The sequence below is a fragment of the Sporothrix schenckii genome (genome assembly GCF_000961545.1).
Source record: "Sporothrix schenckii 1099-18 chromosome Unknown Cont43, whole genome shotgun sequence".
In the NCBI taxonomy this organism is placed as follows: Eukaryota; Fungi; Ascomycota; class Sordariomycetes; order Ophiostomatales; family Ophiostomataceae; genus Sporothrix; species Sporothrix schenckii.
The window spans coordinates 1,349,779-1,371,788 of NW_015971144.1; the positions used below are offsets into that span (position 1 = coordinate 1,349,779).

Here is a 22,010-nt window from a genome sequence, read left to right on the forward strand (position 1 = left end):
TCCTGGTGGCTTATTGCGAACGACCGTCGACAAACACGAGGAAAAGCGTCATCCTCGCCCGGTGCTTGGAGATCGCGCCGCCATTTTTATTTCTTTTTTTGCAAGACAGCTACGGCTACGACAACAAGCTGCGACTAATTGAATTGCTCCACGGCTTGCGACTGGAACATACGGCACGAATCTTGTTCCGCAAAGCGACTGGAGGGATCAAACAAACATCGTCCCTGCATTTGCAGCCCGTGTTAGTCGTCCGGGACTCGATCAAGACGGCGCACGGAAACACCTGCGTTCCTGCACACCCCAGTCGCCGCCCCAGCTCGTCAACCGGGGAATAATTAGGGAATATCCGAGATTCAAAAGAGACGCCCAAGTAGAGAACAAAGGCCGCACCAAAGACAGCACAGCACCGAGCCTCGTATCCCCACGGCTTTGCGACAACACTCGACTCGATTCGCGCACAGCAGCTTTGTTTGCTTTGTTTTACACAGCAACTCTCACCCTCTTTTATTCTTGACACTTTGCTCTTGTCTTTATTATTCCTCAAATTTCCCTTCTCTTTCTGCGGCGTTTTGTTTTTGTTTCTTCCTCCCTCTCCTCCCTCGCTGCTCTTCCTTTTGCGTCTCCTCTTTCATCCCCCTCTCCTAATATCACGGCAAAGACCCACCCCGCAAACTACGCAAACTACGTCCCGTGGCGAAAAAAAATTATCCAATTCTTTTCTCCCTACCCAGTTTTATTCGCCAGGCTTGGATCTATTCTCTGTGTATTACATTATTGTCGCTCATTCCTGTTACTCAATCGTTTCGGTTTCCTTTCTGGATCTGCTCGCGACACTCTCTCTCTCTCTGCCACCTTCAGTTGCTTCGACCGGCCACTTCAATCCTCCTTGAGCTTGTCGTCTCGTCGTGGCGCTTTGCTTCGGCTTGTGGCTTACCTCCCATTCGTCCCCTCTCCACTTTCTTCTTCTCAACGCCCCCAACACGCTCCGTTCGAGGCGCTTGCCGTCCACCGGCTGAAGCGTCTCGATTCCTGAGGATATGGCAGACACTATGTCCATCGATAACAATGACAACATTAAACACGACGACTCCGACTCACTAGACTCTGGCGCCGAAGGCGAGCCTTTGTCGGCTGGCGGCGGCAACGGCGGCAACGGCAACAATGCGCAGGACAGTCAGCCCATCAAGCGCAAGGGCGGCCGCAAGCCCATCTACGCGACGTCCGAGGAGCGCAAGCAGCGCAACCGACAGGCGCAGGCCGCCTTCCGCGAACGCCGCACCGAGTACATCAAACAGCTCGAGGAAACAATTCGCGTCCACGAGCAGAACCTGCACAACCTCCAGACCGCCCACCGCCATGCCGCCGACGAATGTCTGATGCTGCGCTACAAGAACTCGCTGCTTGAGCGCATCCTGCTCGAGAAAGGTAGGTCGCGCCCTGTTCACGTTCACGTTCACGTTTGCTCCCGTTGTGCCACGCCGACCCCCTTTCTAACACACCCCTAGGAATTGACGTGCAAGCGGAGCTGCGCGCCAAGACCGGCAGCCCCAACCTGGGCCCTACACACATGCCACAGAATATGGTGCAACCACCGCCCTTGCCACGATCCATCATCAACCGCCACCACGCTCGCCGATCCAATTCCAGCATTGCACCCAAGCTCGACGTTACTGGCACGTCCCTGCCCGGAGCGGGCCTCGTCGGAATCAATCCAGGCCACCCAACGCCGACGTCGGTCGTCGCGTCGCCAAAGAGTCGGCCCACGCCATCATCGCACTCTGCGTCACCTGCAGCCTCCACATCTGTCTACGGCCAGTCACCAGCTGCATCTACGTCCGACCCATCCGCATCGATCCGGTCAGTCATGTCGGCCCCGGCGCCACCACCGCCGCCACCACCTGCACAGGTGCACCAAGCACCACCAGTCACAGCAGCGGCCGCGATGAAGGCAGCGCAGCTGGGTGGCCCTATTACCGGCATATCAGGCCCCGTGCCACCTCGAACGATGCAGCAGCGCCAACGCCAACACCACGCACAACAGCAGCAGCAGCAGCAGCAGCAACAACAACAGCAGCAGCAACAGCAGCAACAACAGCAGCCAATACTACAGCACCCGCAGCACCAACTGCCACAACATCAGCAGCTCCCGCAACCGACACACCCGCAACACCAACATCATCCGCAGCAGCCACCACAGCACCAACAGCCGCACCATCAACAGCAGCATCCACACCACGCACAGCATCCGCAACACACCCAGCACCAGCAGCACCAACAGGCACCTCTGCCGTCACCACAGCCGGCCACGCCACGGTCATCCAGCGGTGTTGGAGGTGCTCCGTACTACGCGCTGCCCGGGTTCCAGAACCACATCGACCAGCTCGAGCAGGAATACGACGCCGCGGACGACATTATGGAAGACCCGTCCGAGACGCCCGATACCCCCTCGGGCCCCAACCCGTACTCAGCGACCGCCTTCTCGGCAGCGCCGCCACCCCTCAGCCTCGCAAGCCCAGCCACCAGTGTTGCGCCCTCCACGGCCCCTTCCATCAACCTGGGCGCCACCGGCGGCAATGGTGCCGGCGCGCCCGGTACGGCTGTGAGCGGTGGTTCGAACGGCTACCCATCAATGACCCAGCTACTCGACCCGGCACTCGACTGGGATCCCTTTGGACTCAGCGCCAGCATGCAGTTCCCGACGCAATTCTCCTTTGACACGAGCAACACCCGATAAACGACAAAGACAGACGACGACAGCGACCGGTAGCGAGCGAAGTGACCCCACCTCGATCTTGGCTCAACAGAACGGCCCCATTTTGCGCTGTTTTCGGCCATTTGATATTATCAGGCGAGCTTCTTTGATACCCAACTCGGCGACTGCGACTGCCCTTTGTGTTTCCATAATAGCTGGAATGCGGTGTGATGCCTTAACTATTATTATATTGTTCTTAATGTCTACAAAAACATGTTTATGTCAACTTCTGCTACATATTTTTTTCCTTCTCTTTTTGTCTTTACTCTCAGGAGGATAACAGCATTTTTCGGCGACAAATTATACCACACAGGAAAAACACACATATGGACGGGGTGGACTTTTTGAATTCACTGCGCTGGTTGGAGTTCTAAAACACATATCATTTTTCGGGAGGACATCTCTGTTTTTTTGTTTTTTGGTTGGGTTTTTTTACAAAAGTTATTTCCATGACTCGTTATCTTTTTTTTCTTCCGTTTTCTCTTCTTTGTGGTGTCTCGTGCTTTGGTTACATGGTTTGCGTCGTCTTTTATGATCTTGACATTGTTTATCGGCGAAAATGAAAAGGGTTTGACAGCCTGCTTTCTCGATATGGCAAATGAATGATGTTTCTTTCTAGCTTTTTGTCTGGCCTTTCTGGTTCGGAATCGCGACGCGTGTTTATAGCGACCAGAGAGCAAAACAAGAGGCAGTCCCTCCAGACATATATAGTATATACTATAATAGAAACAGGTTATGAATGGTACAAATATCAGCGGGCGGGATGTACAGGTGACAATATTGGTTGGGGTGAACATCGAACTTACACACCGATGACCGTCCAAGCTGTCGTGTCCCATGAAAGCTGTCAAAAGACACAACTCACGAGGGCCATGCCGGGCACGTCCACTGAAAGCCAGTCGACGAGATGGGGTTGCCAGCGGCTCCTGAGACGTGCTACTTTTCACACTAGATAAGGAAAGTGGTCACGTTGCCAATTTCTGTCTTCTGTCACTCGACTTGCATACGTCGTGCATCGAACCTCGGACTTGGTCTCCTAGCCGCCTCCATCGTCCATCCCCCGCATCCAAACCCCCAATTACGTGACAGCGCAAGGGTGGTGTGGTTGAAGAGCCAACGTGGACCAAGCAGATGGGAATGCGTAGCTACAGGTAGGAGTGAATGCCATCGAACACCTTTGGGTTTCGATGCGGTCGGGTGTGGACAGGAGTGCAAGAATGCACAAAAATCGACGCTAATACGTACAATAAATTCTGCCCCCAAGACCATGAGGCTGAACCGAAAGTATTTACGTCGTGCACTCGTGTGTATTTCAAATTTGAATAGGTGCAATTCTATCAGAAAACATCGTCTTGTTACTAACTAAATCCACGTGTTTTATAAGGTGCTTTTTGGACTTCCTGTTGTCAACGTTCGTGATAATTTCCATGCACGCCCGTCGTGGCTAGGTTGCACGAAAGAACTCGAAATTGGCTGGCAAAAGGACAATGGTCCCGAAAGGAATAACAGAAACTCTTTGTGTAAGTGACTATTTTGTGTTACATGGTGCTCGGCCTCGCAAAAATGGATACACAACTGAGAAAAAACAATGAAAACCAACGCAGAGGATAACGTCCCGCGTCGTACAAAGACAGCCAGGGACGCAGGGCTGCAAGGCTGGGCGTGGGCTCCGCGGAGCCTTGCTATTTACTTACTTTTGTTGCAAAGCAGCCATATAAAAACTGGAATGCATTTCATAGGTTTCTGTGCTGGTATGAACTATAGATTTTTTATGGTTGTACATCTGTAGATTTGCCCCTTTTCGTCTATCATATCGTCACTTTTGATGCGAAAAGTACGCAAATTAGTTGATCCTCGTTTGCCACGCCCCTGCCAGTAGGACTGCGGTATACAGTCAAAAACATATAGTAACGATTATATAGAAGTCTTTGTCAATTTGAGGCGCAGGTTGAGACTACCTGTTTGTGTTGCGAGTCTCAGGTGCCGGGTAACACAAACCGAATTTTGTGGACCCGAGGCTATCAACATCACCACTTTGTTCACCCATTTTTTCAGAGGCACTCGACCAAGACCTGCGTCATTGTTTTTGTAAATTCACTCTATATTTTTAAACGCACATATTAAGCGGAATGGCAATAAAAATACACTTTGCAGCCTGCTAGCTGTCCGCTTCGGTTTCGTGATTTCGTAGATATTTGGGTTTCTAGATCCCGGCATCACCTTAATATCAACATCCGGGTGTATCACCTTGTCACCATCCGTGACTCACCACCTTTGCGTGCTCCGCTCGTCTATCGTTGTCATGTTTTATACAGGTAAAGAAACGTATGCTTTTCTTTGATAGACTACGTATCGAGATGTCGTGTTCTTTGGATTCTTGTGCACCGCGCGATCCTTCACCTTCAACACGATGCCCTCATGATATTCAACTACCTGCCTCGTGTGCTTTTGATCTTTTATTATTATTCACTTTCAGGTCAGTTCAGAACGATGTTCCACTTTACCACGAGGCTGCATCTACAGCTCACGTCGTACAAGCTATATTTTTGGAACCTCAATGGATCACGGCTTGCCATACGATACGCGACCACAACCATCGCACCTTCCTCACCTGGTGAATCGTCCCTTCCTCTTTCAGAATACCTTCAAGTGACAACGTTTATGCACCACATTCGAGGGTATCTGACAGCCCTCTCGGATATCTATATATATCTGGCCATGCCCACTCCGACGCAAATTTTTGTTTTGTTTTTTCTCTCCTTATCACCAGCATCGTCTTTTGCGAACTGTGCTTGCTTGTCCTTCAAGACCAAGCTCACGAAGCAAAACAATACTCCGACAACTTCAAATTTCATCTTCCAAGGAGGTCAGTTCTGTCTCCTCGCTCAGCTGCTTCACAACGCATCCGCCATCTCCCTCTTCTTCCTCTTTGCCCCTACGGCATTCTAACATACGCATCCAGAACTGACATCAGCGAGAAGCATGTTTTCTGATCAAGCAGCTGCCGCTCCGTCGGAGAAGTTGAATGGCCAGAAGGAAAACATCGGCATCTTGAGCTCAAACAATTGGAGCGCGGTCAATACCAGCGTGATGTCGAACATCCATGGTCATGGACAAAACAACACTGCTGGTGATAAGCAACCCGCTGCTCTGATGGACATCACAAACACTGCATCTGAGCAACAGCCCGTCAGCCAAAACAACTGGAGCATCGACGTCCATGACGACTTGGACGATGAAGGCGCTTTTATGCACATGTCTGAGGAGGAGCTGACCGGGGCCTCCGACCTGGAAAATCTTCGTGGCGCTCGTAACCGCCTCTGGGGTGCTGAGATCGACCAGCGTTTCGACAGCGCGGTGTTTGGTCACGTCGAGGGTGTCCATCTCCAGGTGCCCATGCCTGTCACAGCCATTGTCGCCAAACACAAATCCACCGCTGCGAACATCGCCGCGCCCGCACGGGCCGCCACCCAGGCGACCACGGTCGCAGACGTCGCTTGCAACATGGCCCGCCGAGTCACTACCTCGACCCACCTGGCCAACGCTGACGTCCTCGCTCGCTTCATCCACGGGAGCACGCGCGCACCTGGCCAGCTCTATTCGTGGGTCACCTCGGGCTTTTCTTCGCCGGGCGTCAGCTCCGGCTCGGACAACGCCAATACCGCGTCCTACTTTAGCATCCACGACCAGAGCGTTTTCCGACCCTCCGTCTATGGCACACCGCTCAGCACACTGCCCACCGAGATGGGAACCCCGCTTACTTCGCTGTCGCCAGCCCTCTACAGCACGCCGCCCACGAGCTATAACAGCTCGCCCAATGCGTCTTCCACCAACGTGGCGTCGACCGAGCATGGAACAATGGACCCCGGTGACTACCAGACTATGACTGCGGGTACTCTGTTTGAGCGTGGTCCTGACGGTGTCGTCGTGTCCGCTTTACCTTTCATCGTGAATGCTGCAGGTCGTGAGAATGGGCAAGTTGCTCGAATTCAGGACAATAACGAGGACGGCAAGGACGACGAGGACGAGTACGAAATGGTCTTTGTTATGGACGGAGAGGCCACGCCCTCCCAGAATCCTCGCGGCCAGGATCAGGATGTCATGGATGGAACTTTCTGCGTTCTTGATGCAGTTCCCTCGATCAACACCGGCCCCTGATCCTGCTCTCCATACGAAAAGCTTTGGTATGGAAGCCGCAGAAACGAGGACCCTACATCCTCTTGGCAAACAGCGGGCATCTTGCACAACAAAACCTCATGTATAACGAGAAAATGCGCATGAAACTTTGGCCATGTATAAGGAAAGGGAGAAGAGCAAACGCGGGATCTTCAATGGTCTTGTGTTTTACCTGGACGTTGAAGGAAATGTGGCGTGGACGTGAACGGACTCTGGCCTGTGGTGTTCCGGTTTTATTGATACCCTGGGATGTGCATTTCTACATGCGTTTTACTTTTAATTTCTGTTCGCCTTTTCATATCCTTTCAAACAACTTAATTCCTCGTAACAGTTTAAGTGATATGTTTGTTGTACGCAGTCAAGGATTCATGACAGTGATACAAGTACCAAGTTTACATTCTTTTCACCAAGGACGGAATGCCTCATAAATGTGTCATAAAAAATGTACATGGGAGATGATGTAGACCCCGCAATGGCCAGTAGCTGTGCATGTAACAAGAGGCAATTTGATATGTCGACTTACAAAGGACCTGCAAACCGAGCTTGAGACTGTCACTCAACGATTCTTGCGTGTTTTTGAGCACGTATGAAATGATGCAAGCCTCTGTATATACCCACGAAGGAAGTAAACTACCAGAGGGATCAAACTCGGGCCCAGGAGACTCGTAACGTTTGGTTGTGTCAGCAGAGCTACACCGATGCGTGCTGAGATCGAACGATTATAATTGAACCGATCTGATAAAAGTCTCGTCGATTTTGAACTTTAAGCAAACATACATATAAATATATATATATATATATATAAGTGTGTGTGTATTTACCACAGAGAAAATGTGTTTTGCTTTGTTCATTGTTCAAGCATGATTTAACGATGTTCAGTTCACGTGATTTACAGTGCTAGTTATAGTGTATAACTTATCCAGCACTGTGTCTTTTGAAGCCCTAACTGCGGACTAAGCATACGGGCTAGGGAGAGCCCACACACAAAATATCTTGTGGGGTAATTGCTTTTTTGCTGTCGGAATTGGGATAGCTCCGGCTGCATGGGGGAAGCTCGACCCGCGGCTTGGAGGATGACGAGCAGCATGTATCACAGAACAAGGCAGTCGCGGTACGTACGACAGGGGCCTGCTTGCTCCATTGAGATTGGCAAAGACGACTTTGGAGACGATCGTTCTTTCCACACGTTGTGCTTTCCTCTGTTCTGGTGACATTGGCCGAAGGAATACATTGGGAAGGACCGCACTGTCCGTGTGTCGTAGTAAATGCTTCGCTCCAAAAAGGAAGGCACACTTTATTAGAGACCAGTAGTTACAGGAATGGGCTCAATTCCGTTGCTCGTCGCAAGAACGGACTTTACGGTCGAGGAAACGGACCGGCACCGGCGTCTCTGGTTATCGAGTCAGCGGAGACCCAAGCAAAAGACGAGCCTCGTTTTGGCAACATGCAATGGGGTTCAAGTCGCACGTTCTTTCCTTCCGCAGTTGGCTCCGCACCTGCCCCATTTCTCAACATCGTGGCTGACCGCTTGCAGAAGGTACAGAGGGAGTACTTCGTACTTGCCTTGGTACCTCGACATGTAATTTTCCGCCATAGTCACGCAAAGTGGGTACATCCAGACGGACCTGTGGCTTGTTTCTCATCTGAAAAACAGTTCCTTCTCCAATGGGCGGTTTTCACCTTTTACCATTTTTTCTTGCTCCTGCTATTTTTTTGCTAGTCGCTTCCCGCTGTACCATTTCCCCAATTCTTTTTGCGCAAACTTTAATTGGTTTATTGCGTTTTTGTTAGATCCATTTCCCACTCGCCTACCTTTTTTCTCATACTCGCTTTTTTCTTCCTCTTCCCTCTCGCTCTCTTCCCCTTCTTTTCTTCCCTCCCCCCTCCTGCCCGAAGCCTCTTCTCGCCTCTTCGCATCGACGAAACCAACGTCTCTCACTCCGAACCACCAAACCCATTGTTGCGATTTCGATTTCGCCTTTTTTGAAAGGCGAACCAGGCCAAGGCGACAACAATGTCTGTCGCCTCGAAGGTGCGTTGCTAATTTTTTTTTTTTTTTTTTTTTTTTTTTTTTTTTTTGGTGAAGCCAGTGTCGTATCTCGCCGCCGTATCTTCGCGTCTATCACCGCCCACGCAAACCGACCAGTGAACTCCTTTGGCCCTCGGCTCGACTTGCACAACCGATGGCCCTTCGCCTGGGTCGCCTTTCTGCGGCCTGAAAACGGCTCGATTCTGATACCGACCTTCGGCCACCAGTCTCGCCGGCGTTTGCGCTTCGCTATCTGCCATCGCGACGCTGCCCCGGCCGCCGGCGACTCTGCGCGACATCGCCTACCGACAAGCCGACAAGCTGACAACCTGGCATCCGGCCAATGTGCAAAATACCGCCGTGTCGCCAGCGGCTACAGCTCGTGCTGTGAACCACCGGCGGGGTTTAGAGCGTCGGTTGGCGATGTCGAGTCATTGGAGTTTGCACCACCAACGATTCTCGACTTGACCTCGGCTTCACCTGGACCCTTATCCCGTTGCGCAGAATGCTAACTCGTGTTGCTCTCCAGAACCCGTACGACCTCCTCGGTAAGAAATTTTGCTCGCCAATTCTATTCAAACACGCTCCCGCTCCCTGTTCGGAGATGTTTCCAGAGCGAGTTCCCTCCTACTCGACGACCTTTTGAGCAACAAAGGGCCGTGCTTCCAGCGTCCTCGAGCAATTTCGACACCGTAGCGCGATTCCACAAAACAGCTGCCAACGAGAGGAGGAGCTTGGGCCATCTACCGAACCGGGGGGCGCGGTCCACAACACGCCCATTATCTATGGCACTCGCTCACCGCCATATGACTTATGACCCGACAATGACAACAACGAGCAATGCTAACATAATGTCTTCTTCTTGCTACAGGCAACGAGGATGGTGATGCCGCCGCTGCTGCTCCGGTGAAGACCGCCAAGGCCGACGCTAAGGCCGCCCCGGCCCGTCGTACTGGTGCTTCCGGCAACGAGGCCGGTACGTAGTAGCCCTAGCCCTGCTGCTTGTCATATCCTACTGGCAGGTTCACGTGCACGTGCTTTGTGCGATGACTAACATTCTCTGCAGCTTTCCGCGACCGCAACGCTGGTGCTGACCGCAACCGGAGCAAGCCCACTGACGAGGCTTCCCGTGGTGGTGCCCGTGGTGGCTCGGCTGCCCGCGTCCGCGGCGGCCGTGGCGGCCGCTTCCCGCGCGACCGTGACGACCGCCACTCCAAGGGTCTGCCTGGGTACGTCAACCATGCACTCGCTGCACGCGCTGCCTTATCCATCCCGCATTGCTAATATATGTCGTTTCACAGCGCAACGGAGAAGCACGCCGGCGGTAACACCGAGGGCGAGTCCGAGAAGCGCGACGAGGAAGCCGGCGAGGCCATCGCCAAGTCCGACGAGAAGGCTGCCGCCAACGAGGACGCCGCTCCCGAGGAGGAGGCCGAGCCCGAGGAGAAGCAGCTCTCCTACGACGACTACCTCGCCCAGCAGGCCGAGAAGAAGCTGGCCATTGACGGCCCGCTGGCCGTCCGCCAGGCCAACGAGGGCACCAAGGCCAACAAGCAGTGGGCCGCTGCCAAGGCCCTGGTCAAGGACGACGACGAGGATTTCATTGCCGGCGGCGGCGGCAAGACCAAGCGCGAGCGTGAGCGCAAGGTCAAGCAGGTCGTCGAGATCGACCAGCGCTTCGTCGAGCAGCCCGAGCGCACTCGTGGCGGCTTCCGTGGCGGCCGTGGTGGCCGTGGCGGCGAACGTGGCGACCGCAGCGAGCGCCCTGAGCGCGGCGACCGTGCCGAGCGTGGCGACCGCCCTGGCCGTGGCGGTCCCCGTGGCGGGCCCCGTGGTGGTGCCCGCGGCCGTGGCGAGCCCCGTGGTGCGCCCCGTGGCGGTGCTCCTCGTGGCGCCCCCCGTGGTGGTGCGAACCTCAACCCCAAGGACGAGAGCGCCTTCCCCAGCCTGGGCAGCTAGGTGCGCTGCACCCCTCATACCCAGCGCCATATACGGGGACGTGCAGAGGCGGTTGTGTTGTGGAAACCGGAGGGCTCTGGCTTCTCACCCCGGGGGTGGGTAAAAGCCCATATTTTGAATGACTTTGCTATTTTTGAGGTCCCTCTTTCTACGAGGGCCATGTAATAGGCACCTCCCGGTTTCCTTTCACCTCTTTCCTTGTTGGGTCCCCGTACCGAACGACCTCTTACAACCGAGAGCGCGTTTATTGCTTGCACAACAAAAATCAAACCAAAATATGAGTGAAGAAAACAAGATACGAAAGGAACAAGAGAGAGCAGGGGGGGACAACAAAAGAAGAAAAGGATTATATATATTTATCTGCCCTTTTTTGTGTTTTCTTTTATGCAAAGGCGACTAGTCGGATCAATCTCTTTCTTTTTTTATTTTCAAATGTACCTAGGAAAAGAAAATGGGAATTATGGATGGAGGATGGGCTCTGTGTATTGTGTTTTTTATCTTTATCTTTTTATCATCATTTTCTATGCCGCGTTTTCTTTTTTTTTCTTTTCCGGTTCCATCGTGAGGAAAGAGGTTCGGTGTAAAGTCGACGGAATATAAGAAAATTGGTCCCCATCCCATCAACAGCGTTATGTCCTATATATCAGGGTTTCTTGCGCTTACATTTTGTGGCTCTTCTTCATTCAAGGTCACTTTTATTTCAAGAAACTTACAAACGAATACCAAACAAAAACAACAGTTCAAAACAAAACAAAATAAATTGAAACAATGTCGAGCCAAAATAGACTGTTAAACGGGATTTAAAAAATACAAGTTTCGATACACTTCTTTTAAAAGGGATAATATAAATAAGAAACCAGCAATAATAACAACTTTCCTTTTTTATTTATTGTTTTTTTAAAAAAAACTTCAATTGTTACAGTACTCTTACCTTTATTTCATTCGCATATGGATTTTTTTCATTGGCTTTCTTACTTTATGCGAACAACATTTTCGCGCATAAGTGCACGACTGTTAATGATTTCACAAAGGCACACGACCAGAACAACTGACTTGTACAGCGAGCGTTTATTGTTGCAGATTCAAATACAACCAAGACCCCCAGACAAGTGCCTTTGTTTTGGTTTTTGATTTTATTTCTTCTGTTCTCTTCTGTTAATTTCTCTTCTTTCTGTACCTATTTTTGATTGCTTCTTTTCATCCACTCGGCTGCGCTTTGGGATCCTTGAGCAGCAAATTGACGTGGACGATATTCTCTCAAGAATTCGAATAGAGGCTGACAAGGCTACGGATTTCTCATCTACTTGCTCTTGATAGAATGAGAATCGCCCTCAGGACAGCTAGTCAAGGATTGGCAGCAGCAACAGTGGTGGTGTACATGGCTGTCGGACGCACGTTGAATGATCGAAGACTGTGCAGCTGCCGCCACTTCTGGCGGACTCTGACAACGCCCTTCCAACGTCTCTCAGCCATGCTCATGGCACTCAGAAGGTTGAACAAGAACCTCGCCGTTGTCAATGACAAGGCAGAACCTCCCAAGGTCACCGCCGAAGGCGACTATTTCCCGTCGGCCCTTTCACCGACTGCTGTCCCGCCTGCTCCTCTCATTCCCTTGGACGCTGTCACGCGAGCCTGGGTAGACGAGCGTACTGCCCAGCTGGCCGAGGCGAGAGCGCAACACGTTCTGTCCAGGCCACTTCGGGTGGACGATGCAGTAACATGGATCGAGGGCAGTCAGAGACGACAGCGACCGCTCATGGCTATGCCATCCTATGTATTGGCCACCGAGAAAGAGTATCCATGCCGCGGATTGTGGAATGACGATGTTGCCTGGAGCGGGACCCAAGGCTTGTGAGTACAATGTATGTCATGCACTTTATGGTCATGTCCACGTTCACTCAAAACAAAAGCAACACATCTTGGCGTTGGGTGGGAGAGCCGTGTAGCATTCTCCTTATGTACAAACAAATTACGGTGCAGAGACGAAGGAAAAGTGGACACTGGATAGAACATAAGAATGCGAACAAGAAAATCATACAAACGTAAACGCCCCATCGCTTTCATGAAAAATACTATATGCAGGATACGGAAAACAAACGTTTGGCCAACACAGACAGCACAGCCAACAACTATCGTAGAGTGCTGGGTCTACCGCTTCCGTTTCTGGAACGTGCGTGCGGCATCAATACCAAGACTCGCCAGCAACAGCAGCGCGTTGAAGACGGCCATCATATAAAAGGGCGCGCCCCGCGACCAGTGGTCGAACAGGTAGCCGCCCAGCTTGGTGAGCAGGAGAATGGCAGCGCCTCCACACCAGGAGTAGACACCCGCAATGGAGCCCTTGAGCTGGATGCGCGAGGGGGCGTCCGCAGTGCCAGGAGACGGCGTGCTGCTGCTGGAGGCGGTGGTCGCACCGGCGGGTCGCGTCAGTGCGGAAAGGGCGCGCGCGCGACCGTAGCGGCGGGCGGACTGGGGCGACGCCACGAGCTCTCGAACCGTATCCCGATCACTGTCGTCGGCGGCATCGCCACCCTCGTCGTTGGCCGAGTCGTTCCCGCCGGCCACGAGCAGGGGCGCGGCTTCGGGCGCGTCGTCCTCGTGGTTGGGAGCGGCATAGTCACTGTACGAAGAACGCGCCTGCTCCTGTTCCTGACGCTCACCATCGAGCACCGGCCGCGAGGCCAACGGTTGCGTTGACAGCACGCCACGGCCGAGCGAGCCGAGACTGCACACAATGGCACCGATCTGGCTGATGCCAATGAGCGTGGCCACGACAAATACGGCGGGCGTGCCGCCGCGGCCGTCGACGTTGTTCGGTTCCGGGCTCGACAGGAGCGGGAAGGCGATGTAGCCGACCATGCCAAACGTGGTGGCGACAACCAGCGGCACATTGAGGCGGCCTGGCCGGCTGGACAGGTAGCCAAAGAGGGGTGCGCACAGCAGGCCCATGAGCTGGGCCACGCCGGTCAGAATGGCGGCCAGCACATAGGCGGCGCGGCATTCCTTCTTCAGCTCGGGCGACGGGTCGTTGGGCGAGCCCTGGCAGAAGCCGTTGCTGATGAAGAACGCGTTGATGAACAGGGGCATGAACAGCGAGATGGCCACGGTGGACGCGCGTGCCACAAAGCCGCCGAGGTAGCCGAGGGCGATGTTGGCATCCGTACACCCGAGCCCGACCGAGTCGCGCAGCAGGCGCCAGTACGGCACGGCGTCGCCAGACGCGCCTGGCCCTGCTTTCCTGGCCCCGGGGCCTTCAGCGATGACGTCCTCCATGCGCACAATCTCGTCCCGCCGCGCAGCGGCTTCTGGCGACGGCGCATTGGGCCGGCCCAGAAGCATGCGCCAGCCCTTGCCGTCTTCGCCGCGCACGTGGCGCAGGCCGACAAAGACAAAGCCAGCTACGAGCAGAGCGACGGCGGCCACGACATAAAAGCTGTCGGCCACCGCCTCCGCCATGGTCACGCCGTCCTTGCGGCCAAACTCGGCGGGCAGCGGCAAGAACAGGCTCAGCGCCACAAGAGCGCCGCAGCCGGTGAACAGGCCAACGAAGCCGGCCAGCTTGGACGGCTTCTCGGCGCCGTGGTTCTGGTTTTGGACGGCGTCCTCGCCATCCCCGCCCATGGCTGACGCTGCCGACAGCGCGCTGTTGCGGTGGCCCTGGTCGGGCGAGTTCAGACGGGAGCGCAACAGGCTTTCCGCAAAGCGTTCCGGGGTGATGGTCAGCTGCGACTCGAAGGAAAGGGCGCTTTCGCGTTGGCTGCGGCGTGCCGTTGCAGCGGAGGCACTGTGCGAGGCATTGGCAGCGTTGCCCGTGGTGCTGTTGTCCGTGGCCGGATCGGAGTCGTCCGTCAGCGAAGGAAGAATGGCCGTGACCATGGTCGTTCTATTTTTTTTTTGGCACAAGAGCACATGTTAGTGACGATACACCGTGGAAGCAGTAGAGAGAGATCAGCCAACGTACGACGCTGTAGCACCCATGGCAAAGAGGATGCGCGCCAGCAGCAGCTGCGGGTAGACATTGGTCGCCTGCACAGAGAGCACGAGGGCCAGGGCAATGACCGTGTAGCCGATGACGGCCACGAGACGGACGCCCAGTCGGTCGGAGACGAGGCCCCAGACGGGGCAGGCCACCAGGGCCACCAGTTCGTCGACGAAGCCGAGCGTGCCGACAATGTTGCCGACGCCTTCCTTGACGCCGATGCGGTCGGTGATGACAAAGGAAATACTGCTGTTGAGGAAGACGAGGAACGAAATGGAGAAGAGCGAGATGCCCAGCAGGTAGGTTGCGGCCTGCAGTGGCGTCGTCGTGTGCGCAAAGGGTAGACGGCGCATCACAGACCAGGCGAGCTGCGCGATGGAGGGCGCCATGCTGGGGGAGAGATATGTTTGATGGTGATATTTGCGTTTAATCGTGTCGTTTGTTTCTTTGTTTTTGTCTTTTTTGTTTTTCTTTCTTTTCTTTTCTTTTCTGTCTGCAGTCGTCGGATTGGCCCACGGCGCGACACGCTCGTATGACGAACGCACTTTATCGTGTCCCTGCGGCCTGGGCGTCGAACAATCGCATTGTTGAAGATCCGCTGTTCTTCGACTCTCTTGTTACTCGTTTATCGGTACGTGACATATGACAAAATAGTTCTTCTCGACTCCCTTGTTTGAGGCACCGACCACTCTCCAGTCGTGCCTTCTGTACTCGAGTGAGCTCCTTCCCCGGCCGAGACATCAGTTCCTGCCGAACAGAGCTACGACTGCTTAGTCACTTTTACGTGTTTGCGTCGGCATTTGGTGCAGTTGGGCGTGCGGGGGCTGGCGAAGGCCTGTAATTGGGCCTTGTCAGGCCCCTAAAAATAATAAACGTGGCGGGACCTTGTGAGTTTTCCAGAGCGCGCCCAGTGTCCTCAGCTGGTTACCGTAGCTGAGACGCTGGCCGACGTCGGAAAGTGAAGAGAGGGAAAGAGCGATCACACTGCACCAAAACAGGCCCCACCCACTGTGCACAACGCTGTGATGCATTTGTTTGTACTTTGCACAATGAACTTGGCGCACAAAACTGACCGCCTTGAGATGGGGGAATGGGGAAGGTGCGCTCGGTTATATCTAGTCTCTGGCGGGTTCAGCATTTGTGCCTGGATTCGGACCTTCCGCATTCAATAGCGTAATTGTCGCCTGTAGCGGCCTGTTGCGGCTATGTGGTTAGTCGCGGGCTACGGACGACCAAAAAAAAAAGAGAAATCAAAGTGAAAAAAGGACTTCAAAAGATGTTCTGATAGCAAACCGCCATTCGCTAATCGCCAGCCTCACCGCTCGGATAACGGCGTTTCGTACGTCGTAGAGCATTCACATTCGCTTCTTATCTACGGGGTATTTGGATTTTGAGTTTTGGCGGGGCATCGAGCCGATTGTGGCAGCACGAGACTCTCGGACGCGCCCTTCTGACTTGGTCCTTGACTCACCTGCACTCCATTCAGCCCTCGCACCGCAGTGACCACCATGTCGGCCTCTTTGCCTGGCAGCCGCGAGCTGCCAGCATCGCAGTATGATCTCAGCACATACTGGGGACGGGTGCAGCACACGGCGGGCATCACAGACCCAAGGTGAGTCCGATTTAAGGCTTGCGCAGGCACATGCGACCGGCATTTTACTAACAAGTCAGGACGCTGCTTGTCGGCCGGACGGGGCTGGAGCAGGCCAAGAAGGCCATTGTGGCCTACAAGCAGGGTGAGGTCAAGGAGATGACGCCGCAGCTGTGGAAGGCCAAGAAGATTGTGGACTCGACGCTGCATCCGGATACGGGCGAGCCGGTGATGCTGCCGTTCCGCATGTCGGCGTTTGTGCTGTCCAACCTGGTCGTCACGGCCGGCATGCTGACGCCGGGGCTGGGGGTGAGTCGAGAGACAGACGGGCGAAGCGATGCACATGCGTGGGATGAAATAAACGTACTGACGATTTTTTTGCATTTTGCAGACAACCGGCACCATCCTCTGGCAGATTGCCAACCAGTCACTCAATGTCGCCATCAACAACGCCAACGCCAACAAGTCCACGCCGCTGTCGTACGGCAAACTGGCGCAGTCCTACTGCCTGGCCGTCGGCGCCTCCTGCTCGGTGGCCGTCGGCCTCAACAGCCTCGTGCCCCGCCTCACGCGCCTGTCGCCGGCCACGCGCCTGGTGCTCGGCCGCCTCGTACCGTTTGCCGCCGTCGCCAGCGCCGGCGCCCTCAACGTCTTCTTGATGCGCGGCGAGGAGATGCGCACGGGCATCGACGTCTACCCCGTCGGCCACGGCGACGAGAAGGCCGCGTCGCTCGGCCGCAGCAAGACGGCCGCCACCCTTGCGGTCGGCGAGACGGCCCTGTCGCGCGTGCTCAACAGCTCGCCCATTATGGTGATCCCGCCGCTGGTGCTCGTGCGGCTGCAGCGGACCCACTGGCTCAAGCAGCGGCCGCAGCTGACGACGCCCGTGAACCTGGGCCTCATCCTGGTGACGAGCTACGCGGTGCTGCCGCTGGCGCTGGCGGCGTTCCCGCAGCAGCAAAAGATCGCGGCAGACTCGCTGGAGCCCGAGTTCCACGGCCGGGGCGGCGTCGGCGGTCTTGTGGAGTTCAACCGGGGTATTTGAGAGGCATGGGCAAATGAGGCCGGATGCCGGGTATTGGAAACATAGCGAGAGCGAGACAAAGGCAGCGTCTTCTTTTTGTTTGTTTTTTCCAGTTTCGTTCCTTTCATGCATCTGTACCACACTGAGCGAATGAGCGAATGAGAACCATACATTGCGAAGCATTGCTTTTCTTTACTTGATTTCACTGTACTTGTTTGCGCCGGCTTGAGCATATTTGAAATGTCATACAATATTTGCTAGACATGACGATGGGACGAACCTCGGCTTATATTAATATTCCAGTGTATGCCTATATCAGTGCGTCCAACTCCCAGACAGGGGATCCCGTTCTCAAATGTGCTGGAGACGTTTGATCCCAGAAAGAAAGCAGACCGATCCATCAATCTCACACACAAACAGGACATGCACGCACAAGACTTCTGGAAGATCGACGCTCCGTTCATCTTGCGGCGATCCAAGGGAGGTTAAAAGGGGGCCGCGACCGATATCAAAAACGTTTTGGTACGGAGAAGATAAAGACGGAGGACGAGACGAAACAGCTCAGACCCTGGCAGAGTACACGAATGGAGCTTGACCAGGGGTGGCAGACATACCGACAGACGTTCTCAGCCGTTCCTTTTGTTCTTTTCTAGTTTGGGGCCATGGCAGAACCATAATAACCGTGAAATGATTTACTCGGCATGGAACGACCTTTGGAGACGAACATGGACGCCAAAGGTAATTCGTTAAGAGGCAAGACAAGCAAAGCGATATTTGATGTACTCCATTGTCACAAAAACATTGGTCCCGCAAAGGGTGCTGTGCCTGGCCTTGCCATTCGCCAGACGCGGCATCACACGGCGGCAAAAAAAGGTGAGGGAACAATAGTCCGCTGAAATAAGATGGGGGACCCTGGCGAGCCTGGGCAAAGCAGCAAAAACACGGAGGAACGAGTCGCATCTGAGGCGTGCCATTCTTCTTACGTGTGGCCGCGACTGGGGGGGACGAGGGGACCTGGGCCAGGGTTTGGGACGCTCAACACGTGGCATAGGCGACGCGGTGGAAGAGGAAGAGGAGGGAGACGGTGAACAAGACGCGAAAGAAAGGGGCAATCCTCGAGGCACAAGGTAGGCTTCCTTTCACGAAGAGTGCGAGAGGTAGAGGAGCAAGAGTAGGGAGTATTTCGTACATTTCGCGAGAAGAGAAGAGGTACGGATGGGCCTGGCCGGCTTTTGCTCCTGTCTCGCGCACTGACGCGTTCCAAGTAAGACAGACATGCAAGTGTACATTAAAACCGACATGCCAGCACAGCGATCCGTGAATCCAGATACGTCGAGTCTCAGTCTCAGCGCTTCTGGGTGCCAATGGCGAAAAACGTGACGCCAAGAGAGGTGGAGGGATGTTGACGCCTGTCGATGCAATGGGGGGCACCCGCTGATTCTGATTCTGATTCTAATTCTGATTTGGCAATATTGGCAGTCTCGATCGAGACGAGCACCGCTGTCCGTCGTCGGCCCTGTCGGCGTTTCTGTGACGAACGAAGCGAGCGAAGACAAGGCAACGCAGGGAATGGTGCAGCTGCTGGAAGCGCGTGAAGACACTGTGAACGCCTGGCGGAGCGATGGTGTGTTTTCAGCAACCAACGACAGTACGATACCTATAGCTGTCGGGTTCCTTCGACTCGATTTGCCCCTACCAGCGAACCCGGATCTGCATTTTTTGACCTTTTCGACCTTGTTTTCCAGCTCTCTTCTCCCCTTCGTCACATCCATGGACACGTTGACCCAGTGCAGTCGCTTTTGTCTCGTCTGACGCGGCACAAAAGCAGAAACGGGCAATCAACTTGCTCTGCTTCCGAGATTGAAAGGAGGGACGTGCAAGAATAAAATGGCTCAGCAAACCACCAGACAACAGGCGATATTAATACCAGGATAAGCAGACGACCGGCCGCTGAAGATTGAGGAAATAAGAAACATTCCGACGCAGTTTGAATTCTGAAGCAAAATACAGCGGGGCGCACTGCCCGAATACCGCCCTGAACGATGCCCTGGGATTGACCTGGAACTGATCTGACACAGGGCTCATTCGGTACTATCAGACGGGCGTTGTTACCAAATTGGAGCATCCCTCCCCAAGACTAGTGCTCTCTTAACACGAGTGACTTTTTTCGCGTCTTGGATTCTCCCCTGCCAGCACGGCAAAGAGACGATGAGCTCTCACCGTATTTGTGTTTCTCATCCTGTCACCAGCCCTTGCATTCCCGTATCGTTGAAGCAGTGGACGGCGTATCGTCCCTCATTGTTCTATGGTCTTCCCTCTCTGGCAGAGGCTCGCCGTCACAGTGTCTGGCGCCTTGCCTTTGCGGCACCCTGCAGCGCGCTGCGTTTTTATCCATTAAACCCCCGGCTGCTCTTGCCTTGCATGCAGCGCTACGCTAGGGCGGCTCGAGGGAACCACTTTTGCGGAGTCGGGTGGCACCGTTTGTTCCTGCTCGACGCCTACCACCACGTTGGCTCCGAGGAGACCGCCAAAGTCTGTTGGGGGAGTGTGGCGTGCTACCAAATATGTGACAATTCGGGGACACTGGGGACTGCGACTCTGCCGAGAGTTGACATGCAGCGAGCAATCTGCTGCTCTGGAACCACTGCATTTTCGTGCCCTGTGCCTTGTCGAGGTCAAGGAAAGTGTTTCCACAGTGCGTGGCTCGACAGGACACTGGAGAGTGGCCAAACTCGCAAGAAGGGAACGAATCGCCAATGAACAGAGTGCGGTGTGCTTCGGGGCGTGCAAAAGAATGGGCCAAGCAGCCCTACCTTGCTCGAGCCGACAAACATATCGGCCACCGCTGTTGACTGGGTGCAATACACTCCAACGGACCATTCCATGATACTGCTTTCGTGCCTGCTGCACAGTAAACCACACGAAAGAGCGCTGTAATGCGCCGCCCTGTGCCTCACAGTGGCGATTTCACGATACACATATGGCACACATTGATTTGATAATATTTTCGTATCCAGCGTGGCTAAAGTGGTGGAAAATGCAACCGTTTCGATACACACTGCACAACTCTGGCGTCGTATATCGTAACTACCAAATACTCCGTACTCTATTAGGGAAGGGCAGGCGCCAGCACGTCCCTCACGCTTCCCATCCCTTCGGTCCTACTTGGAGTTTAGAGGGCTGTGCTGAACGTGCGGTCACAGTGACCAAGAGAACAAGACGAGACGCGAGGCGAGGGCTGAGAGCCTGGAGGTCGTTTTTACTGGACAGTTGGGAGACAGAATGTGAGCGGGCCGACAATACTCGAGAAGACGTGAGGAGGTATCTTATCCCCCCCCCCCCTGTTCCGGATTTGCTGATTGATGCTCGTCTGGAAGCAAAGGGAGAGACACAATGAGAAGGAGACACGTTCTGAAATTACAGCAGCCAGATGGACATGGCAAGAGCACAACCAAAAAACCAAAAAGAAAGCAGAGGGCCGTGAGGCAGTACAATCATCCCATCACAACAAAGACGGAAAATGAGGGACGGCGCGAGTTCAGACACGCGCACCAGCAAACATAAATAAGCGAAAGCGAGACCTCAAGCCATGGAGGGGAGAATGTCTCTTGCAAAAGTAAGTACGGACAACTACATTTGGTCCTGGCGCAAACAAAGACGACTGTCGGCGTCCGCGATGAGGCGAGGAAAAGGCTTTGCTTTTCCTTGTCTCAATCGAGTGCCGGCGGCCAGGCATTGTGGGTGGCGCGCCTGGCTCTCTCAGCCCCGAGCGCCGTCCTGTTAGTGGTTTCCGTGAGCGTGCTGGTATTTTGTTAGCGGCCTGGAGTCTGCCGCTACGCCAATGCAATTGGGTTGTGCCTCTGCCTTTTGCACGCTTCTTTTCTTATTCCTGTTATTCGTGAAAAAGCATGAGTCTCTCCTCTTTGTGTCTTTTGCTTGACCTCCATTGTATTCTGTTTTCTTCTTCGTTTCTTTTTTGTCTCTGCTTGTTTAGGCATCGTCTCGCTTGTCGGATCTCCCATTGACTATGGAGCGTCCCTTTTCACGGCCGTTAGTTTGGTGTGCTTTGGCTGTTCCCTTTTAATTCCGTTCCCAAATTGACAACAACTTCGCCGCCCAGGCCTCGACACAGTGGCCGTATCCAGAGGCACAGTGCGTCACGCTACATGCAAGTAGAACGCGGCTTCACACGTGAAACGAATATTGTACAGACGACGATGAAGGCATTTGGCACAATGCTGAACAAGTCGTAGAAAAGAAACAGGTGACCGGACAACAGACGAATAAAGTCTTCAACCAGACTCTTTAACGACGCATCAGTTGGACGGCGTAGCAAAGAGATACGGTGCCACGACTGAACTCAAAGCGTCCAATGCCCTAGTATTGCCAGCACAGTGTGCAGACCGTGCAGCAGTCTGGTTTTTACCGTCGCGAGTGGGTTGTCGTCGGTTGGAGTGTCTCCATCTCCTTCCCCTCTCTGCCACATTCCACCGCCAACGA

General features: G+C 54.1%; 6 protein-coding genes across 6 annotated transcripts; 5 read left to right on the plus strand and 1 right to left on the minus strand.

Moving 5' to 3' along the window:
* Positions 1-1,037: 1,037 nt before the first annotated feature.
* SPSK_02412 (bzip transcription factor) lies at positions 1,038-2,734 on the plus strand (the record flags this gene model as incomplete). The annotated part of the gene is made up of 2 exons (XM_016729284.1): positions 1,038-1,425; positions 1,506-2,734. 2 exons carry the CDS (start codon positions 1,038-1,040, stop codon positions 2,732-2,734), a joined length of 1,617 nt encoding a protein of 538 aa, XP_016589163.1.
* Positions 2,735-5,734: 3,000 nt separating this feature from the next.
* Positions 5,735-6,910, plus strand: SPSK_02577 (uncharacterized protein; the record flags this gene model as incomplete). Its single annotated transcript, XM_016729446.1, has 1 exon — positions 5,735-6,910. The coding sequence occupies one exon, from the start codon at positions 5,735-5,737 to the stop codon at positions 6,908-6,910; it is 1,176 nt and encodes a 391-aa protein (XP_016589164.1).
* Positions 6,911-9,462: 2,552 nt separating this feature from the next.
* Positions 9,463-10,916, plus strand: SPSK_02483 (plasminogen activator inhibitor 1 RNA-binding protein; the record flags this gene model as incomplete). The annotated part of the gene is made up of 4 exons (XM_016729352.1): positions 9,463-9,505; positions 9,829-9,933; positions 10,024-10,186; positions 10,259-10,916. 4 exons carry the CDS (start codon positions 9,463-9,465, stop codon positions 10,914-10,916), a joined length of 969 nt encoding a protein of 322 aa, XP_016589165.1.
* A 1,471-nt stretch (positions 10,917-12,387) lies between these two features.
* Positions 12,388-12,771, plus strand: SPSK_02833 (uncharacterized protein; the record flags this gene model as incomplete). The annotated part of the gene is made up of 1 exon (XM_016729696.1): positions 12,388-12,771. The coding sequence occupies one exon, from the start codon at positions 12,388-12,390 to the stop codon at positions 12,769-12,771; it is 384 nt and encodes a 127-aa protein (XP_016589166.1).
* Positions 12,772-13,064: 293 nt separating this feature from the next.
* SPSK_02289 (MFS transporter) lies at positions 13,065-15,284 on the minus strand (the record flags this gene model as incomplete). Its single annotated transcript, XM_016729161.1, has 2 exons — positions 13,065-14,799; positions 14,878-15,284. The coding sequence occupies 2 exons, from the start codon at positions 15,282-15,284 to the stop codon at positions 13,065-13,067; spliced, it is 2,142 nt and encodes a 713-aa protein (XP_016589167.1).
* A 1,119-nt stretch (positions 15,285-16,403) lies between these two features.
* On the plus strand, positions 16,404-17,531 carry SPSK_02596 (uncharacterized protein; the record flags this gene model as incomplete). Its single annotated transcript, XM_016729464.1, has 3 exons — positions 16,404-16,507; positions 16,567-16,795; positions 16,878-17,531. 3 exons carry the CDS (start codon positions 16,404-16,406, stop codon positions 17,529-17,531), a joined length of 987 nt encoding a protein of 328 aa, XP_016589168.1.
* Between the last annotated feature and the right edge of the window lie 4,479 nt (positions 17,532-22,010).